This window comes from Dromiciops gliroides, chromosome 5 (genome assembly GCF_019393635.1).
Source record: "Dromiciops gliroides isolate mDroGli1 chromosome 5, mDroGli1.pri, whole genome shotgun sequence".
NCBI classification, from domain to species: domain Eukaryota; kingdom Metazoa; phylum Chordata; class Mammalia; order Microbiotheria; family Microbiotheriidae; genus Dromiciops; species Dromiciops gliroides.
The window spans coordinates 103,252,753-103,273,380 of record NC_057865.1 but is presented as its reverse complement, the minus strand read 5'-3'; the positions used below and the strand labels follow the sequence as shown (position 1 = coordinate 103,273,380).

At 39.5% G+C, this 20,628-nt stretch overlaps 1 protein-coding gene across 1 annotated transcript in view; it reads left to right on the top strand.

The window, feature by feature from the left end:
• The window catches only part of MGAM (maltase-glucoamylase), a 196,932-nt gene that overhangs the window by 97,314 nt on the left and 78,990 nt on the right, over positions 1–20,628 (top strand). Inside the window, 18 exon segments of the mRNA XM_043967551.1 lie at positions 113–283; positions 3,377–3,529; positions 5,354–5,548; positions 6,285–6,439; positions 7,912–8,080; positions 8,387–8,483; positions 10,489–10,601; positions 11,299–11,424; positions 12,520–12,648; positions 12,922–13,032; positions 13,316–13,378; positions 15,118–15,252; positions 15,845–15,932; positions 18,282–18,420; positions 18,872–19,005; positions 19,265–19,299; positions 19,390–19,506; positions 20,080–20,228. Coding sequence (XP_043823486.1) covers positions 113–283; positions 3,377–3,529; positions 5,354–5,548; positions 6,285–6,439; positions 7,912–8,080; positions 8,387–8,483; positions 10,489–10,601; positions 11,299–11,424; positions 12,520–12,648; positions 12,922–13,032; positions 13,316–13,378; positions 15,118–15,252; positions 15,845–15,932; positions 18,282–18,420; positions 18,872–19,005; positions 19,265–19,299; positions 19,390–19,506; positions 20,080–20,228 — 2,279 coding nt within the window.

Genomic DNA, 20,628 nt, shown 5'->3' with positions numbered 1-20,628 from the left:
TTGCTAAAGCTGATATTACGGGTTAGTACTCATCTTAGACACTGGGAACATTAATCCTTTTTGTAGCGTTGGAAGAGGTAACGTGGCTTCTCTCTTTTTATGTGTTTCTTAGAATCGCCTAGAAGTGAAGGTTTTACATCAGAACTACAGGGATCCAAATAACTTAGCATTTAAAGAGATCAAAATCTTTGGGCTGAGCATCCAACCAATTCTAGTTACTGTGAAAGAGAATAATGTTTCAATCCAATCTGATGCTGAGATAAAATATGATCCTGCAACAAAGGTAAGCTTCTCTTTAATCTATTACTAAATTAACTTCATTATTTCTGGAATCTGGGTGAATTAACTATTCATGGTAACTAAATATCCTCATTATCTAAAGTTTTTGACCTTTAAACACTAAATTTTTATTCATTTTTATCACTTTGGGGGTGTGAAAATCTAACTAAAATGCATTTAGAAGTCCTTAGTAGAAGATGGAAGGGTAAAGGCTCACATGAACTCTCCTCCAAATTCCCCTCCAAATAACTTTAAAATAACACCTCAAAATGAATTCTGGAAGGGCAGAACCAACAAAAGGATGGGATGAAACATTTTTCTAGCTCAAGACAACTTAGAAGGTCAGCAAGAAAGATTTGTCATAACAGGGTGAGAGTGGAATGCAGTTCAGAACAGGCAGTGCCTCAGCAAGCCAGCAGCAGGCCTTGGAAGTGACAGCAGTGGCTTCTGAAGTTCTTAGCACATCTATGATAAGGGGGTTGGACAACTGATCAGAAGGAGATTTCAGGGAACCTTTGTTGGCACTGGGTTCAAGACTCTTTGGCATTGCCCAAATGTGGTACAAGGTCACAGCCCCAGGCTGAGGAAGAATACTAGGACACTAGAGTTCATAGACTCATAGACAAGGAAGAGGAACCTTGGTCACAGATCCAGGGTGTAAAAGAGTGCTTGTGGTTTCTCACAGACCAGAGCACAGACCAGGAGAGCAGTGACCATGCCTCTCCTTAGAGAGGGAGAAGGAGACAGAGACAGACAGAGTCAGAGACAGAGAAGGATAAACAGGACAAAAATAGGATGCAGAGAAATACACAGTAATTATAGCTCTGAACATTTTTTTAGAATTTTCTCTGATAAAAGCATCAAAGAACTGAGTCAAATTTATAAGAATGAAAAATTACTTCCCAAATGAGAAATGGTCAAAGGACATAAACAAGAAGTTTTCAGATGAAGAAATAAAATGATCTATAATCATATGAAAAAAATTCTCTAAATCCCTGTTGGTTAGAGAAATGCAAATTAAAACAGCTTTGAGGTGCCACCTCACACCTATCAGAGTAGTGAATACGAGAGAAAAGGAACAAATGTTGGAGAGGATGTGGGAAATTTGGGACGCTGAATTGTTGATGGAATTGTGAACTGATCCAGTCCTTCTGTAGAGCAATTTCTAACCATATCCAGGGGGCTATAAAACTATATATAACCAGGAGTCCCACTGCTAAGTCTGTATCTCAAAGAGATTTTAAAAGGAAAAATCCTATATCTACAAATATATTTACAGTAACTCTTTTTTTTTTTTTGTGGTGGCAAAGAATTTGAAATTGGGGAATGGCTGAACAAGGTGTGGTATGAATGTGAATACTAATGTGGTACAAGAAATAATGAACAGGATGCTTTCAGAAAAAATTAGAAAGACTTACATGAACTGATGCAAAATGAAGCGAGTGGAACTAGGAGGACTCTGTACACAATAACAGCAACATTTGTATAATGATCAACTATGAATGAGTTAGCCATTCTGAGCAATAAAGTGATCCAAGACAATTCCAAAGGGCTTATGATGAAAAATGTTAGCCATCTCCAGAAAAAGAACTGATGGAGTCTGAAGGCAGATCAAAGCATACCTTTTAAAAAACTTTACGTTTGCATGACTTCAAAAATATCATCCATATCAAATTGCTTGCTGGCTCAGAAAGGGGGAAAGGGAGGACAAGAGGGAGAGAATTTAGAGCTCAAAATTTAAAAGAAACAAATGTTAAAAATTGTTTTTACATGAAATTGGGAAAAACTTTAAAAGAAATCCTTAGTAGAGAAAGAGGTTTTACATACAATTTAATATTTTGTGGTTGATTATTCCAGATCATATTTATGTGTTAAAGGGTGAATGTAGATATATTATACAGATGTTCTAGAACCTAGAGCTAGTGAGATCCTTTTTTTTCCATAGCTTTCTTTTCAATTAGTTATTGAATCAAGGAATAAAATAGACTATTCCCAAATGTGAGGTCCCTAGAACCACCCTCAGAATGTTTTATTTTCATTATCATGGGATCATAGATCTCCATCTAGAAGACAGCCCAGAGCTCTTCTATTCCAGCCACTTCATTATATGGATCAGGAAACTGAGGCCAGAGATTAAATGACTTCCTTCAGGCCATTTCCTTTGATTTTCCAGTAGGTTTCAAAACACTATAATTTTTTTTTCAGTAACCTAGTTGAGCACACAAACATACTCTATGTATTTGACTTGCACTTTAAAATTTTGTGAAACAAGAATATGCCTCATCATTATATAAATTTGTGCTAATCTCTTTGCTGGGTTCTAAATCTAATTCTATTTTTACTATTTCTGCTAAATCATGATAAAGGAATGATTAAAAAAGCATGACTCCACTTTGTTTAGAATAAAACCAGCTCTTGTTCATAGATTTGATCCATCTCCTTTGCACATCACTGATTTTTCATGAGAATTCATTTTCGTGGAATTAAATTTTAGTTGGCACGAGAACAAAGGAAAAGTTACCTTAAAACTGGAAATGATGTAGGTCTTTTGGTGAGGAAAGTTGGCTTTGTGTTGTCCCAGATGGGACAGTGCCTTCTGTTTTTAACTTAATTTAAAAATATATCACTCCCACTCCCCTACCTAGAGAGACTCCACATAATAAATGGTAGAAAAGAAAGAAACAGAATGGTTCAGCAAAACTAACACATCAACTAATTCTACCCTTATATGTAATGCTAGTGCCTCTTAAGACCCATATTTGCAAAAAAAAAATGCTAAAAGAGCATTTTCTCATCTCTCATCTGGGACCAGGGTTCCTTGTTATGATGACACAGTGTTAATTTTTATTTATTTGTTTTTTGTTCTTTCCATTTAAACTCCTATAGTAATTATCTGTATTGTTTTCTTGGTCCTGGACTTTTATTTTAAACTCTGCATCGTTTTTTCTATGCTTCTTTGAATTTGTCATATTTATCTTTCCTTATGTTGCCATAATGTTCCATTACATTCCTGTAGCATTACTGGCTTCATTGAGTGCTTTTTTAAAGCTGATTTTAGTGGTATCTCTTTATTAACAAATTGTGTCTATCCTCACAGGTCCTTCACATTACAGGACTTCACCTTGAGCTGGGGAAGGAGTATACAGTGGAGTGGTTGACAAGCTTCAAAGACACAGAAAAATTTGACTGCTACCCTGATGAAAATGGTTCTAATGAAGAAAACTGTAATTTGCGTGGTTGTGTCTGGGAGGTAAGATCATACAAACACTCCCACATGCATTAGCATAAACACATTTCCCCTCCCCCCTTCCAATTCATCCTATTCTTCTGGTGATTCCTTCCTTTCCTCTGACCTTCTCTAAATCAGCATGGTGTAGTAGATAGAATGTTGGACTTGAAGTCAAGAAGACCAGAGTTCAAATCCTGCCTCAGATACTTATTAACTATGTGATGTTGGTTAAACCACTTCACCCAGAAACCTGACCTCAGTTATCTCATCTGTAAAATTAGGGGGTTGGCTTTTGACCTCTAAGCTCCCTTCCAGCTCTAAATCCATGATCCTAGGATTCTATAGTTCTATGTTGATAAAGGTGGCAATGGATAGAATGCTGGGCCTGGAATCAGGAAGACCTGAGTTCAAATCTGACCTCACACACTTACTGCCTGTATGAAATTCATAAGGTACATACAGGCACATACATAGGTACTATGGGTATAATTATCCTCATTTTGTAGATAAGCTATTAAATTCATCGAAAAGCTGTTTATACTGGAGGTTCCGCTTTCTCTCTTCTCACTCTTTTTTAAACCTTCTTCACTCCAGTTTCTAACCTTGTCATTCAACTAAAACTACTGTCTTCTCCAAATTTACCAATGATCTCTTAATTGCCACATCTAATGGCCTTTTCTCAGACTTGATGCTTCTTCACTTTTCTGTAGCATTTGACCCTGTTGATCATCTTCTCCTACTGAATTCTCTGTTCTTTCTGGGTTTTCATGACACAGCTTTCTTGTGTTTCTCCTCTTATTTGTATGATTTCTCCTCAGTCTCCTTTGCTGTATCTTCATCTGTGTTATTCCTATGGACTGAAGGTATCCCCCAAAGTTGTATCTCTTTTCCCTCTATACTATCTTACTTGGTGACCTCATTACCTACCATGGGTTCAATTATCAATTGTGTGCAGGTGATTCCCAGATATGTGTGTGTATGTGTAACCATTCATAGTTTCTCTCTTGATCCCATAGGTACCTCAGACTCAAAATGTCCAAAATAGAACTCATTATCTTTACTCCCAACAGCCCCACCCACTTATGAACTTGCCTATTATTAGCAAGAGCACCTCTGCTATACTGGTCACCCAGATTCTAATTTTTATCTTCAACCCCTCTCTCACTCATACCATACAAGTCACCAATTGCTTTGGCAAATCTTTCTAATGTATTCCTTTCTCTACACTTACATAACTATTAACCTGTTTGAAGCCTTCACCAACTCTTTTCTGTAATGCTGCTCTAGTTTACTAATTGGTCTCCTTACCTCGTCTCTCTCTACTTCAGTCTGTCCCCCCTCAAAGCTGCCTAAGTGATTTACCTAAAGTACAAGTCTGTGCCATGTCACCTTTCTCACCTCCCTACCCCTTTACACACACTAAGTAAATTCCAGTGGTTCCCTAATATATCTAGGATCAAATATCAATTCCTCTGTTAGACTTTTAAAGCACTTTATCATCTGACTTCTTCCTATATTTCCAGTATTTTCTGATTTTACTCACTTCCACAATTTAATAATCCACCCATTGGGAATTTATTTTGTTTGGATTATACATGTTTATAAAAGGGGTTTTTGTCTTTCTTTCTTGCTTAGTTGTATCAAGGCGGGGAGGTAGAAGGGAGAGAAGGAAGGGTTGTTGATTGAAACTATTAAATTGAATTGAAAAATTCAGAGTCTGGGACATTTCCCTTTGAGGAGCTCTTTATGATGGTTTTGGGGAGCCAAGGGCTAGATTTACCCTTTCTTCTTTCCTTACAGATTTAATTGGTTCTGATTATTCTCTAAAGTTTTTTTTTCTTTCAGCCAACCAGTTCTCCAGGAGTCCCCTATTGCTATATCACCAAATATTATTATACTGCTAGTAATATTCAGAATCGACCAGAGGGTCTAACAGCAGACATCTTTCGAAATGCAGAAGTCAACCACTATCCTTCCACGCCCATTAACCAGCTCCGATTGGATGTGACATTCCATAAAGATTATATGCTACAGTTTAAGGTACACTAAGCTCACAGCCCTTGTTAATGAAGAGATTCACAAGGATCAATTAGCCAATGATTTGATATCTAGTATGTGCAAGGAATTTGACTAGGTACTGTGAAGTACGAAAGTACTTAATAGCTGGGATCACAATCTATTTATAAAAAGAGGACTAACAGTCTAAGGCAGTGAATGATAAATGCAGTGATTTTCTTGTGGAGATAAAGGGCTTTAGGACAAATAGAGGAATAAGTCATAAGTAGTCAGTGTGGAAGTGGTGTTTGATCTTGGTCCTAAGGGATAGGTGGTGTGGGAATAGATGAGAAGGAGATCAAATCTAAAAAGCTTTTGAGGGTGACAAATAAAATGTAGGTTATTGACAGAACTACTAGAGTGAAGTGATAAAAGTATCCTTGAAAAGCAGAGGGATAAAGGAAAGTACTCCTTTTACAATGTATGGTTTAGTTCAGGACTAAAAGCAGATAGATCCTCAGAAACCATTAATAGAATCAACTGGGAGCTTGAAAAAGGAATAATTTTTAAACTTTTTCCTGATCTGGGTGCATATCAAACTTATTTTAATTTTTTTGTATTGATGAGGAAATTGACAGAAACAGAGGTTGTCCATAGCCTTATATAAAACTTAAAGTGTCTTAATATATCTACCCAGATCTCTCCCCACTAGGTTCTCTGACCTTGATATTTTGGTTCTAATACCATGAATATATGAGCCTCAAGTTTTTTTGTTTCCTAGATCTTTGATGCCAACAACAGAAGGTATGAAGTCCCAGTGCCCTTAAATGTTCCAAGCTCCCCCATCAGCCAACCTGAAAATTGTCTCTATGAGGTGACCATCAAGGAAAACCCATTTGGAATTGAGATCCGCCGAAAAAGCACAGGCACTGTGATGTAAGTATTTTTCTGCTCCATATATATGGTATTAAGTAGGCAATCAGAATTTTTACTTGGCTTTGATTTCTGGAATGGTAGATAGGACCACTGGGTTTGGTCACCAAAAACTAGTGACCAGCATTCAAATCGTCAATATTTGAACAAGTGTAAATACGTGGTACTTCTGGGAAATTGGCAAGTCACTTCACATCACTTGAGATAATTGCATTAGAGAATCTACAAGATTTCTTCCAGCTCTCAGTCCTATGATATGTTGATCAATTGAGAATTCCATGATAATGGAATGTTATTGTGGGAGAAAACTGGCCTTGTTCCATCCACTTCCACACCCTAAATCTGTTTAAATTTATTAAAATATGTGACACTGTTTAGATCTACAAGGGCAAGAGAACCTGGCAAGGAGAGACCTAGGTATATATTAAAACATTCACTTGAAGTTTTATGTAAGGCTACAGACATTATCTATTTTTTTTTCAATTTTCTCATCGATTAAAAAATTTAAAACTAAATCTGATTTACATCCTGATCAGGAGAAAGTAAAAAAAAATAGTAATTTTTTTCATTCTACCACGTATAAGATCTGGACAATCACTATGCATAGTTATTTCCCATGGCAAAAATGTGAAAAACATCCACTAGAAAGGGGGAAAACAGCCCTATAAGGTCCTGGTGTAGAATAGAATGAGATTAAGCATTTGTACATGCCCAGATGCAAGGAAGACTTAGACCAGATACTCCTGGGGAAAGTTGTAGGGCTTTGTGATAAGACCAATCTTTTCATCATCCAGGGAGAGAAAGCCAAACCACAAAAATTTATCCTAATAAAATAACAGCAACAATAAATAAGCTCTTCCCTGGTGCCCATATTCTCAAGGCACACCTTTTTCAGCAGCTTAATTTAATTTCTCAGAGGCCCTAGGGTTTATTGCATGTTGTTAAGGTGGATTTGTTATCAAAAGACTGATATGAGTTTCCCTGAGACACAGTTTGTCTACTCCTATTAATTAGTAGAAAGGTAATTGTTATTGTTGTTTGTCCTTCATTCTTGAAGAGGACCATGACATTGGGAGGTAATGTCATGACTTTGCAGTGAATTGGATTAAATGAGGGAGGGCTATGCAAAGTCAACAACCTCACTCTCTCCTTTGGAGCCATCTGGGTCCAGTGGCAAGATATATATATCAAGACTACTGGAGATGGCCCCTGTTGTTTAAGGCAATAGGGGTTAAGTGACTTACATAGGGTCACACAGATAGTAAGTGTCTGAGGCCAGATTTGAGCTCAGGAAGATGTCTTCTTGATTCCAAGTCAAGTGCTCTATCCACTGGGTCAACTAGCTGCCCCTAAGAAAAAAATCATGGTAGTATAGGGAACAGAAAGAAATTCCAAGGAGAGGAGCAGGATAAATGAATAGATGAACTTGGATTTTATTTGTCTACTTATACGCATGATCTGCTCCTTTGTTTCAGTTGGGATTCCCAGGTTCCTGGCTTTACCTTTAATGATATGTTCCTACGCATCTCTACCCGCCTCCCATCCCAGTACATCTATGGCTTTGGGGAAACAGAGCACACAACATTCCGGAGAAATATGGACTGGCACACATGGGGAATGTTTTCTCGGGACCAGCCCCCAGGTGTAAGTGTCAACAACTGGAGTAACATATGACCCGTAGCTATTCATACATATTGATTTCTTTGGCTTTATTCCAGGATTAGTTTTTCCAAGTTCATGTTCTTCTGTTGAGGATAGTTATGAATCTGAATAAACCAATTATAAATACTTATTGAATCACCCTCTCATTCTCCATTTTCCTTGCTCCTTGAACCTCCAGTTTCCTTAAACCTCCCCCAAGGAAGATTATGGATCAAGCTTCAGGATTTATTTATTTTTCTTTTTCTTGTGTGTTAACCATGACTGATCTCTTTTCACCTGCTGACTTAGTACAAGAAGAATTCCTATGGTGTGCACCCCTATTACATGGGTTTGGAAGAGGATGGCAATGCCCATGGAGTGCTCCTGCTCAACAGCAATGCCATGGGTAAGATGATGGTTTCTTTAATGACCCCACTTAACTAAAGGTTTCTGGGCAGTTTCTGAATAGGACAGTCCTAGTAGGATGCTAATTAAGTAAAATTCACTACACATTTATTAAGCTATTGCTATGGACAAATCACTGGACTAATTATCAAGAAAGATGAAGAGACGGGGGCAACTAGGTGGTGCTGTGGATAAAGCACTGGCCCTGGATTCAGGAGTACCTGAATTCAAATCCAGCCTCAGACACTTCACACTTACTAACTGTGTGACCCTGGGCAAGTCACTTAACCCTCATTGCCCCACCAAAAAAACAACAAAAAAGAAAGATAAAGAGATAAAAGAAAACATGGTCTGTATTCTCAAACTGCCTTTAATCTAACTGGAGACACAATATACGTGTTTAAATAACATTTAAAAGTTCATAATAAGGACAGAAGAGAAATATGAACAAGGGACTATGAGAATTTAGAGGAGGGAGAAATCACTCAGCCTTCAGGAAATGAGGGGCTAAGAGGAGTAAGAGAACAGAATACTAAAGTTATGGTATATTGATGGTAGGTTAGGATTGGACAGCTAGGTGGCACAGTGCATAAAGTATTGGCCCTAGGTTCGGGAAGACCTCAGTTCAAATCCAGCCTCAGATACAAGCTGTGTGACCCTGGGCAAATCACTTAACCCTAATTAACTCAAACATTTGGGGCCATCTCCAGTCATCCTGATGTATATCTTGCCACTGGACACAGGTGGCTCTGCAGGAGAGAATGAGGTTGGTGACTTTGCACACTCCCCCTTCCCCCCCTTAAATCCAATTGACTATAAGTCATGACATCACCTCCCAATGTCATATTCTTCTTCCAGAATGAAGGACAGACAACAAGAATTGTAAAATAATGGTGGGGGCATGAGAGAAAAGGGCATTTTTGATAAAGAGAATAGTTTGAATAAAAGCAGGGAGGGGGAAAATATTGCATATTATTTCAAAGAACCATCAATTTGGACCTGAAAGAAACTTTAGATGTCATTTAATACAATCCTCTCATTTTTAAAAATTTTAATATTTTAAGATAGTTTTCAGCATTTATTTTTATAAGATTTTGAATTGCAAATTTTTCTCCCTCCCTCCCTTCCTTCCCCTCCCAAGACAGTAAACAATCTGATATAGGTTATATAGGTACAATCAAATTAAACATAATTCCACATTAGTCATGTTGTGGAAGAAGAATCAGAACAAACGGGAAGACTCAAAAAAGAAAAAAAAGTAAAAATAGTATGGTTCAATCTGCATTCAGATTCCACAGTCCTTTCTTCTGGATGTGCCAGTTCTCTCATTTTACAGAAAAGTGAGGTCCACTGAGCTTTCAAAGTGACTTATGTTTAAACACAGGAGTATGAAGTGGGATAGTCAGGATTTAAGCATTGGTCCTGTGACTTAAAATTCATCCTTCATTCTTGTTTGACTACTATATAAAGTAAATCAGCAACCGGATAGGTAAAGATTTTACAACTAGATAATTGGGACAATTGTATCAGTAATAGCAATTGGGAGGATATGGAAGAGAAACATGAGAAGAGAAATTCTTTGGAAATACACTGAGGTTCAGGTTTTCCGTGTGTGGAATTTACAGTGTACAGAAGAATTGTAGGTTTGGAGCAAAGAAAAGTGGAAGGCTACAGATGTCGAGATTGAAGCCATCTCCATTTAGTGTGTGGAACTTCATGGAGAATTCTGTTCATGCACATGGAGAGTTTTCCACATCATCAGCTGTTGATAGGCAACTTTCAGTTCTATATAAGGATAAGCGTAATAACAATTAGAACTGGGCACAGATGGAATGAACTTCTCAGGGAGGTGGTCATTTCTCATCACTGGAAGTCTTCAGAAGGAAAGTTGACCTCGTTCCTGTGATGGTGATAGGGGATTTCTACTTCTATGTGGGTTGGAGTGGATGATCTTTAGAGTCTGCTTCAACCCTTCAATTCTATGAACACTTATTCTCTGTTTCCAGATGTGACTTTCCAGCCCACCCCTGCACTGACATATCGGACTGTTGGAGGTATTCTGGACTTTTACGTGGTCCTGGGGCCAACCCCAGAGCTTGTCACTCAGCAGTACACAGAGGTACGAAGTCCTGCAATCCTTCTGTTGATAATCAAGTGTTTTCTGAGAAACTCTAATGTGCTTAGCACTGGGCAAGGGACATTCATTCATCTACTCTGTATACATCTTGTATAGGCCTAGTTTTCTTCATGCTTGTCTCCTCTAGAATGTGAGCTGTTTGAGGGGAGAGACTTTTGCCTCCATTGTGTCAGCACAGTTCTTGGCACATAGTAAATACTAGCAAATTCCTATTGATTGACTTACTGTTGATGTCCTTACATAGTCACTATCTTTGCTGCAGAGCAGATCATAATGTTAGAAGAGTGTAAAGAGATATTAAGAAAGCACTCTTTTCCAATATATTATGATAGAGGTTTCATTTGGGCAATCCCTATTTAATGTGTTCTCTGAGAATCCCAAATTTCCTAAAAGTACACAAATATAAATAATAGTTTATGTTCATACAGCACCTAAAGACAGATAAATTCTTTACAGATATTTATTTCTTTTGAAATGTCAGAGATTCCCAGGAATAGTATTCCCAAGTAGTATTCTACCTTCCTACTTTCATATTATTTGGTCTTACAGTTAAGTTGAGTTATGAGGCCACCTCATGATGAGAGAAAATTGCTTTAGTGATTCTATATATGACAGGCGCCATGTTCCCTACCCTGAATGAATGGAATCTCTATTAACTGTTTTCTGTCCTTGTTTTCAGCTGATTGGAAGACCAGTGATGACTCCTTACTGGGCCTTAGGCTTCCAGCTGTGTCGCTATGGATACCAGAATGATTCTGAAATTGCTGAACTCTATGATGCCATGGTGGCTGCTCAGATTCCCTATGTAAGGACCTTCCCTACCCAGCATACCCACACATCTCTCTACATCCCCCAATCCCAGCCTTTATAATTATTCATCCATCCTCTGATTTCCTCCTCCTCTGATTTAATTATGAAACTTGAAAGTTCTCAAACATGTTTTCAAATTTAATGTTTGATAGTTTAGGCAGAATTTCTCAAAAAGTGGTGTTTCTGAATTTAAATTTTCAAAAAAATTAATTGGTCAAAACAGTGTACAGATGTGTATAACTTTAGTTCAAATAATTATCCACCATTACAGTGGAAGAGATCTTAAATTCTAGCCAATCTCCACTTGTACATTATGACTATGGAAATGGTTTCCAACAGGTATAGATGGGCTTGACAGCTTATGCTGTTAACTGGCTACAAATGGACTACAGTACTAATAATAACTGGATGGAACATACCATCTTGTTTCTGCTAAAACATTCCAATTCACTTTTTTTTTTTTTTAGTGAGGCAATTGGGGTTAAGTGACTTGCCCAGGGTCACACAGCTAGTAAGTGTTAAGTGTTTGAGGCTGGATTTGAACTCAGGTACTCCTGATTCCAGGGCCGGTGCTCCAATTCACTTCTAAATGTCATCTCTTTGCATTAACGTACTGATCAGAAACACAGGAATAAGGGAATTATAGGTTTAGAGTTTAAAGACAACTTTGAGGATTTGGCGTCCAACGTTCTGATTTAAAGCTGATGAACCCGAGGCACAATGAGTTTAATTGACTTTAATCAGTTCCTCTTCATTCCAAAACTTTGTCATTTCCACTATGCCATGGTACAATTAGAGGAATAAAAGAAATGGTAATTCAAAGGATTTTGATTTCATTTTGGAATATGTCATATTATTCTTTGGAAGAATATGTTTATGGACTATTTATTTCAGTTTGATAATATCTCAAATGCCTCAATTATATTCCAAATAACTGTAGAGAGAAGTAATCTAGGAGTTATTGTGATTGGTTCCAGCCTGGTGTTTTAACTTGATGGATCTGTGACATTGCCCTACTGGAGATCTACTTGTTCTGGATCTATTGTCAATGAAGTGACATTTCCCAACTTTCCTTTCCTTTTCCTTCCAGGATGTGCAGTACTCAGACATTGATTACATGGAGAGGCAGATGAACTTCATCCTCAGCTCCAAGTTTTCTGGCTTTCCTGATCTGATCAATCGAATGAAGGCTGATGGGATGCGGATCATCCTCATTCTGGTGTGTGGCTCTGTTAAGATTTTTTTTGTGTGTGAGGCAATTGGGGTTAAGTGACTTGCCTAGGGTCACACAGCTAGTAAGTGTTAAGTGTCCGAGGCTGGATTTGAACTCATGTCCTCCTGAATCCACGGCCGGTGCTCTGTCTACTGTGCTCCCTAGCTGCCCCTCTGTTAAGATTTGATGCTATCTCCTTGCTGGTTGGGCATTTATCTGCTCCTTATCTGTGAGCAATTTTCTCTCTGTCTCTCTGATAACTATTGCCATTGATTGCAGGACCCGGCCATTTCTGGCAATGAGACCCAGCCATATCCTGCCTTCACTCGGGGACTCCAGGATGACGTGTTCATCAAATGGCCAGATAACAGCGGCATTGTTTGGGGAAAGGTAGAGTTTAGGGTTAGAGATGATAATAAGACATGATAATTGGAGATGAGTGTGAAGGGATTTCAGGGTGTTTATGCATTGATGCCTCAGTTTTTTCTCAATGTTTCTGGGAATGTGTGAAGTATGGCAATTGGGGGGGTTGGCTGTTTCCTTGAAGTAGATTGATTCCAGGGATGATGAAAATTCTCCTTGTGATTCTTCTCATGAAATATGTAAGATGTGACCTCTCACATGTCCAAGATTTACTCTCAGTCAATGCCCCCTTTCCCTCCTTTCCCCACAGGTTTGGCCAGATTTGCCCAATGTCACTGTGGATGGATCTCTTGACTGGGACACACAAGTGGAGGTAAAAGATTCTTCTGTATTATGGGCCATGGAAGCATTTGTTGTAAAGAAGTGACTTGTCCCCTCCAGATTGTTAAAGAAATGTCCTCATGGAGGAGCAGAAGTCCTTCCTTCCTCCTCTCTAATTCAGCACTTAACCCAGTGCCTGGCACATAAGTAGTGCCTGATAAATGTGCTTTGGCTTTTGACTGAAAAATACTTTTTTTGTGGGGACTGACCCTCCCCTTTTGTGGGAACTCTGATATTTTGTCCCTTCTTCACAGCTCTCTCTGTCTCTGAATCTCTGTTTGATTCTGTCTCTCTCTTTGTCTGTCTCTGTCAGTCAGTCAGTCAGTCAGTCTCTCTCTCTCTCTCTCTCTCTCTCTCTCTCTCTCTCACACACACACACACACACACACACACACACACACACACACACACACACACACACACACACCCCAGGCTTTTCTAAGAATACTTACTCTGTATTATAGCTTTAATGTTTAAGGGCAGCCCTGTCTTCAGTGCTTAGTTGCAGTATTGATGGTTTATTGCCAAGGTAAAGAGATAGCCTTTGATAGGGAACACTTGCTCAGCCTTGGAGTCTGAATGATGCCACAATTCTTGAGATCTCTAGGCCAATGTAGGGGGTTTGTGACCACGGGGTAGTCACTTAACTTATCAGTGCTGTCCTGGTGCTCATCTAAGCCTACAAATAATCTTAGAGGTGAATGGCTAAGCTGTATAAGTGGATGGAGTTTCCACAGGGTAGACTACCTACATTGATAGAATCTCAGGCCTGTACAAATAAGAAATGTTAGTGAAAGTATTCCTAAGAGTACAGATTATATACCTTTAAACAATTATAGAAGCAAAGACTTGTTAAACAGACTAGCTTATGGGTTAATTGTTACTTAGAGCATCCTTCATTCCTCTTTTCATTTCCTCAAGTCCTGTCTTTTCCCCAAATATGGCTACTGGCTAATTAGCCAGTGCCTCATCCTCTTCTGAATTCCTGTTTTCCTTCCACACTTGCTTGGAAGCACCCTTCCCCAACGGATCAAACTTTATTTTTTAATCCCTATCAGGCACGCCACCTCCTGCCTTTTGTTCTCAATATCCTTTCAAAAGGCATTAGTGCACAGAAGCTAGGTGGTGTAGTGGATAGAGTGCCAGACCTGGATTCAGGAAGAACTGAGTTCAAATTTGGCCTCAGTCACTTACTAGCTGTGTGTCCCTGGCCAAATCACTTAACCCAATTTGCCTCAGTTTCCTCATTTGTAAAATGATCTGGAAAAGGAAATGGCAAACCACTCCACTATCTTTGCCAAGAAAACCCCAAATAGACACATAAAGAGTCATACTTGACTGAAATGACTGAACAACAACAACAACAACATGATAAATATATACAGACACAGGAAAAAAAGAACACCCAAATCCAGCACAGGCAAATATTAGATCAAATGGAGGTAGGAGTCTTTTTGTTACAATTCAGCAATGTCAATCCACAGCCTTGGATTTATCTTTGACCTTTTATAATTACATCATTTTGATAAGTATTGAATTGATAAATGATCCTGTGATATCCATTAACCTAAGAATTCTTTTGAAAATGCTTTTAAAAAAAAAGAAAATGCTTTGAACTTTTTCAGGAGTTTTCTGCATGCACTAACAGAATTGCAAATAATAAGTAACAAGGAATCCCTTGCTTGCCATTGGGCTGATCAATCTTTCTGTGGTCATGTTTTATCTTTACAGATATACAGAGCTCATGTTGCCTTCCCAGACTTTTTCCGTAATTCAACAGCCACATGGTGGAAGCGGGAATTGCTAGAACTTCACACCAATCCCAATGAGCCACAGAAGAGCTTGAAGTATGATGGATTGTGGATTGTAAGTGTGTGTGTGTGTATGTGTGTGTGTGTGTGTATGCTTGTATGTATGTACATGAAAGAGTCAATGTGCATACATAAACATGCATACTGTACTAAAACATTGGGTTTATTTTTTTCTTCTGCACATTTATTTAATTGATCTCCAATAAATTGAATCACTCAGTAAATGATCAGTACCTTCTGGGCACAAATTTACCATGAAGCTGCCATTTTCTAATAAGGCATTAAGCAGTCTGTATTACTTTCTTGAATTACATCAAGCAGTCTGATTACTTTCAATCCTTTACTTACTGTCAATCCTTACTTTCTTCTGAAGGGAAGCTGCCCAATGTACCTACACATCAGGGAACTTATTTCTTTTCACTGAAGTGAATTCAATGTTTGCCTTGCATGTATTTGACTCTCCAGCAGGGCCTGAGAGAAAGCAGGGTCCTATCCTTCCAGGTGATCCCCATCAGTGCTTTCCCTTTCCCCCTTCTCATTTATCAGGTGTAACCATTTATTCACTGTCTTATGGAAGAAGGTAATTAAAAGCTGTTCCTGTGTGTATGTAGTACACCTGTATACACAGATTCATTTTACGCTTTTAGGACATGAATGAGCCATCAAGCTTTGTGAATGGGGCAGTTCCTCCAGGCTGCAGGAATAGCACAATCAACAACCCTCCATATATGCCTTGTAAGTATATTTCCTACTGGCAGAGTATTACCTAGACTCAGGATAACCTTGGCAAAAAAGCTACGATGAGGACTGGTCTTCATTCCTTACTAGCAGCCTAGCACTGGCCTGACAGTATCTTGAGGGACAAAACCATCATCATTCTAAGGCGTGCTGTTACAAATAATAGGTGTGCCTAGAATGGAACCCGAGTGCCCCAATACACCCTGTGGCAAGCTTTTCTACTTCCTCATATCCGTAAAAAAGGATGTCACATGGAAGGAAAAGAATTTTTTTGTCATTTGAGGGTGGGGAGGGATCCAGAGACCACCCTTTGTAAATCCACAGAAGTGGGATAAAACTGTCAGGTCTTAACAAGGGGTTGAGTCTACCTATGTATGTGAATGGGATATAGAGTAAATAGGGCTACAGAGATAGGTTAGAATCTGGTTATGTAAGCCCTGGAAGACCTTATTTTTTATTTTATATCTAGTAGGCATCCACCAAGGCTTTTTGACCAGGGTAGTGATATATACATTCATATGACCAAAGATGCTTTTGACAGTGTGTGATGGCTGGGTTTGAGCAGAGTGTGAGATCTTGAGGCAGGGAGACCATTTGTCCTCCCATTCATATCCTTGGAGCAAGCATGGGTCTCTGTTGCCTAAATCCTTATATTTCTTCAATTAAGAGTTTTATGGAGGGAAAATCTATGTTTAAGAAAAAGAAAAGCAATCATTGGCAGTTAGTAAGAGTGCAGTTTCTAAAAGACCCTGTTAGGGTACTTTCTGTTTGCCTTGGTGGGTTGGTAAGTCAGAATTTTAGAGGGGGTCTTTCAGGTAGTTCATCTGAAGGTTCATCCCCGGTGAAAGTCAATTCTTTGAAAATAGATACAATTATCCTTTCCGCATTGCTACTTTCCCCATTGAGGTGTTGATGTATCAAGGGTTGAGATAAGAAATTAAATGGGAATTTGGGGGGAGTTTTACAGAAGCTGCAGATGACATGCAAAGGCTGCGGATGACATGCAAAGGCAAATAGGTGATATAGAAGAAGTTTAGAAACTCAGAAATAAAAAAAAAATATGTATAATATTGTATAATGTTAACCCAAATTTTACCATGAGATACTATAAACATCCCACAAGATCAAAAGAAAAAAATCATACTTCTTTGGTATTAAGGGAGGGGCAAACAATTTTATTCAGATTTTCTAGATCACAGAGGAGCCATGTCCCTAACCCTAGTGATGGAGAAGGGATAACTGTATATTTAACCATGCAGACAGGGAAGCTGGGACAGGAGATGGCTGAGGATCTTGGGACTGACTTCCATGCTTTCTAGATTGCTGATATTTTCCTTTCACTTCTCATCAAGTAGCAATGTTTTTGTTTAATGCATCTGTAATTTTTTATTCTTAATTCTCTTAACTTTTCTGCAGCATCTGAATGCAACTTCCTTGCTAGTGGAGATTGTTCATTCTTTGTGCTTCCATCCCCAACACCCCTCACAGATCGTGGCGCTCAGTAGGCAATTATGAAATAGATTGGTTTTTGATGGATTGGTTCATTGTAGTTCACTCTTTCCTCCTTAATTTCCTTTGCCTTTTATTTCTCTAGCCCCCTCCTCTGTTCTTATCTCTTCAGCCTCTTATCTATTACTTTCTTTTCCCTGCTAATACTTTTTTTTTTTTTTTTTTTTTTTAGTGAGGCAATTGGGATTAAGTGACTTGCCCAGGGTCACACAGCTAGTAAGTGTTAAGTGTCTGAGGCTGGATTTGAACTCAGGTACTCCTAACTCCAGGGCCGGTGCTCTATCCAGTGCACCACTTAGCTGCCCCCTGCTAATACTTTTAATACAAAGATTTGCAAAGGCTCTGGAACTGAGAGAGCTAAGTTCTAATCCTGCCTCCCCGTGCTTAGTATAGAAGGTCCTCTCTTGACTAACTCCCATGTTCCATGGTCTATGTATTAGACAGGAATTTCCTGAGTTGTAGATGAAGGACTTGGACTTAAAAGACTTGGGCTAAAGTCCCTTGTGATCTTTTTCTAATCAAGAGGATGTCTCTTTCCCTCTCTGGGCCTCAGTTTCTTCATAGGTCACACAAGTGTGTTGGACTTACCCAGTCTCCAAACTTCCTTCCAGTCCTCAGAGTCAGTGGGCTATGCTCAGGAATCATTTCCAGTCTCCCATTTCCTACTGAAGACCACATCCTGGTGTTCAAATCTTTAGGTGTTCTTGCTCTGACTTGCTTTTCTATCCCAGACTCACACTCCATTCCTTAAGCTCCAGGCACTTCCTTCACCACCACCAGATGGGAACTACTTGCCATTGTTGGGCTTCTCTCACATCCTTTCATCTCTTTCCTCAGATCTGGAGGCAAGAGACAGAGGCCTGAGCAGTAAGACCCTGTGCATGGAAAGTCAGCAGATCCTGCCTGATGGAAGCCCAGTGAGGCACTATGATGTGCACAGTCTGTATGGCTGGTCCCAGACAAGGCCCACATATGAGTGAGTCCCTGCCTCCCTCTCTCTGAGGCCCATAGAGCAGCTGGGGTGAAGAGAATTGGGGTTTCCAAGGAATGAAATTGCAGGTCCCATTTCTATCTTTAATCCCTTTTTTATGTTCAGGAAATACATGTGGATAAGAATTATTCTAAATGACAGTGAATCTGCCCCCAAACCCAAACAAAGTATGTTCCTCTTCTCCCCCATGTGCACATTTAAACTCGATGAAATAAGTGTTTACCTGGTATTTGTAGCTAATGCACCTCCCACTTGTTGTACTTTCCTGAACCAAGTGCAGGTTGCACTTATGCTCCCACTTCCCATCTCGTTCCCCCAGGCATTGGCTGAGAATAGTCCTCAGCTCATGGGCTTATCTACAGACACTCCCTGAGAGGGAGACATCTTTGGCTCTTCCCAGACAGGCTGACATTTCTTTTTGTCCTTCCCTGATCAGAGGTGTGCAGGAGGTCACAGGAGAGAGAGGAATCGTGATCACTCGCTCAACCTTCCCCTCTTCAGGACGCTGGGCCGGACACTGGCTGGGAGACAACACAGCAGCGTGGGACCAGCTCTACAAATCCATCATTGGTATGTGCAGGGCTTTCCCTGAAGGTTTCCTAGGAGGGGAGAGGAACCAGCTCATGTGGTCAGTACATCTGTAGTTTTTCTGAATTCTTGAAGAGAATCAGAGGGGACTCAGGTCCCTCACTATTTAATTGCATCATTCCATATATATGGTTGGACTTTTTTCCATGTTGAGCTATTTAAGTCAATGATCAGGGAAGGTCAGAGTCTGGTCCAGTATACCAAGTTGCCTCATCTAACAATACTGTTGTTTTCATTGCAGGCATGATGGAGTTCAGTCTCTTTGGAATATCCTATGTAAGTTTCATTCAAGTTCACTTCACCATTTTTAGACTGTTTCAGAAACCCAGAAAATTCTCATTCTCTTTTTTGTCCTTTTGTTCTCAGACAGGAGCTGATATCTGTGGGTTCTTTCAAGATGCTGAATATGAGATGTGTGCTCGCTGGATGCAACTGGGAGCCTTTTACCCTTTCTCTAGGAACCACAATACAATTGGGCCCAGGGTGAGATACCAGTTTGTGCCTCAAGCCTACTCTTGTGCCAAACCTCCATCTTCAGTTCTATCCCCATGAGATATAGGAGCCCCTCTTTCCTGGAAGCAACACCATTAGTCACCAGTCATTTACCTCAAAACAAGTTGTATATCCTAGTTTCTGTAGCTGGTTCAGTTTTCTAGTAAATTCACTTCTGTCAGAATCTCTAGGGGAAAATGAGCACAGAGCACAGATCTTTTCTGTTCTGACTCTGGAGCGTTTTGAGGACTCTGCCTGGAAGTTACAATTCCAGGGTCCCTCTGTGCTTTTCAAAATATGCTCTTTGGATTTATCCCCTTGCAGTGTCAGGTTGCTGCAGAACAAATATAAATGCCATGTGTGCTGCCTGTGATATATTTGTTTATTGAGGATCTGACTTTTTATGGGCATTAGCGGGTGGCAAAGCAGGGAAAGAAGATTCAGAAAGCCTTCCCTAGCTCAGGTCAAGGGGGATGTTAGCCTGGACAGTTAGGAAGTCAAGTCTGTTACCCACTGAAGTAAGGTGAAGGGTTTGGTATGAGTCTTCCCTCTTTCCATCTCTAGAGACAAGACCCTGTGGCTTGGAATTCCACCTTTGAGGATCTTTCAAGAAATGTCCTTCAGACAAGATACACCCTGTTGCCTTACCTCTACACGCTGATGCACAAGGCCCATGCAGAAGGCAGCACTGTCATCCGGCCCCTTCTTCATGAGTAAGTGTCCACTCTGTGTCTCAGGGTCCTCAGTTAGATTCCATTTTGAATTGCAGTAGGAAGCTCCTTAAGTGTTTCCTCTCCCTCTTAGAATAAGAAGTCCTTGAGAATAGGGCCTGTCTTGCTTTTCTATTTGTTCACCACTGCCTGTCATCTATTGAGCACCTAATCAGTGTTTTTTCATTCATTGATTCAGGCTAAAATCAAGTATGTTTCTTATGTATAGAGGTAGCATATAGAAGTAAGCATGAGCCTTGGAGTGAGAAGATCTGGTTTTCTTGTTGCTGCTGTTTATCTCAGCTATAACAGTACCTTGTGAGCAGGAGCAGACCACATATTCTATCTGAGACTCATTTTTCTTATCTGCAAAGTGAGGAAAATAATAACGGCACTCCTCACC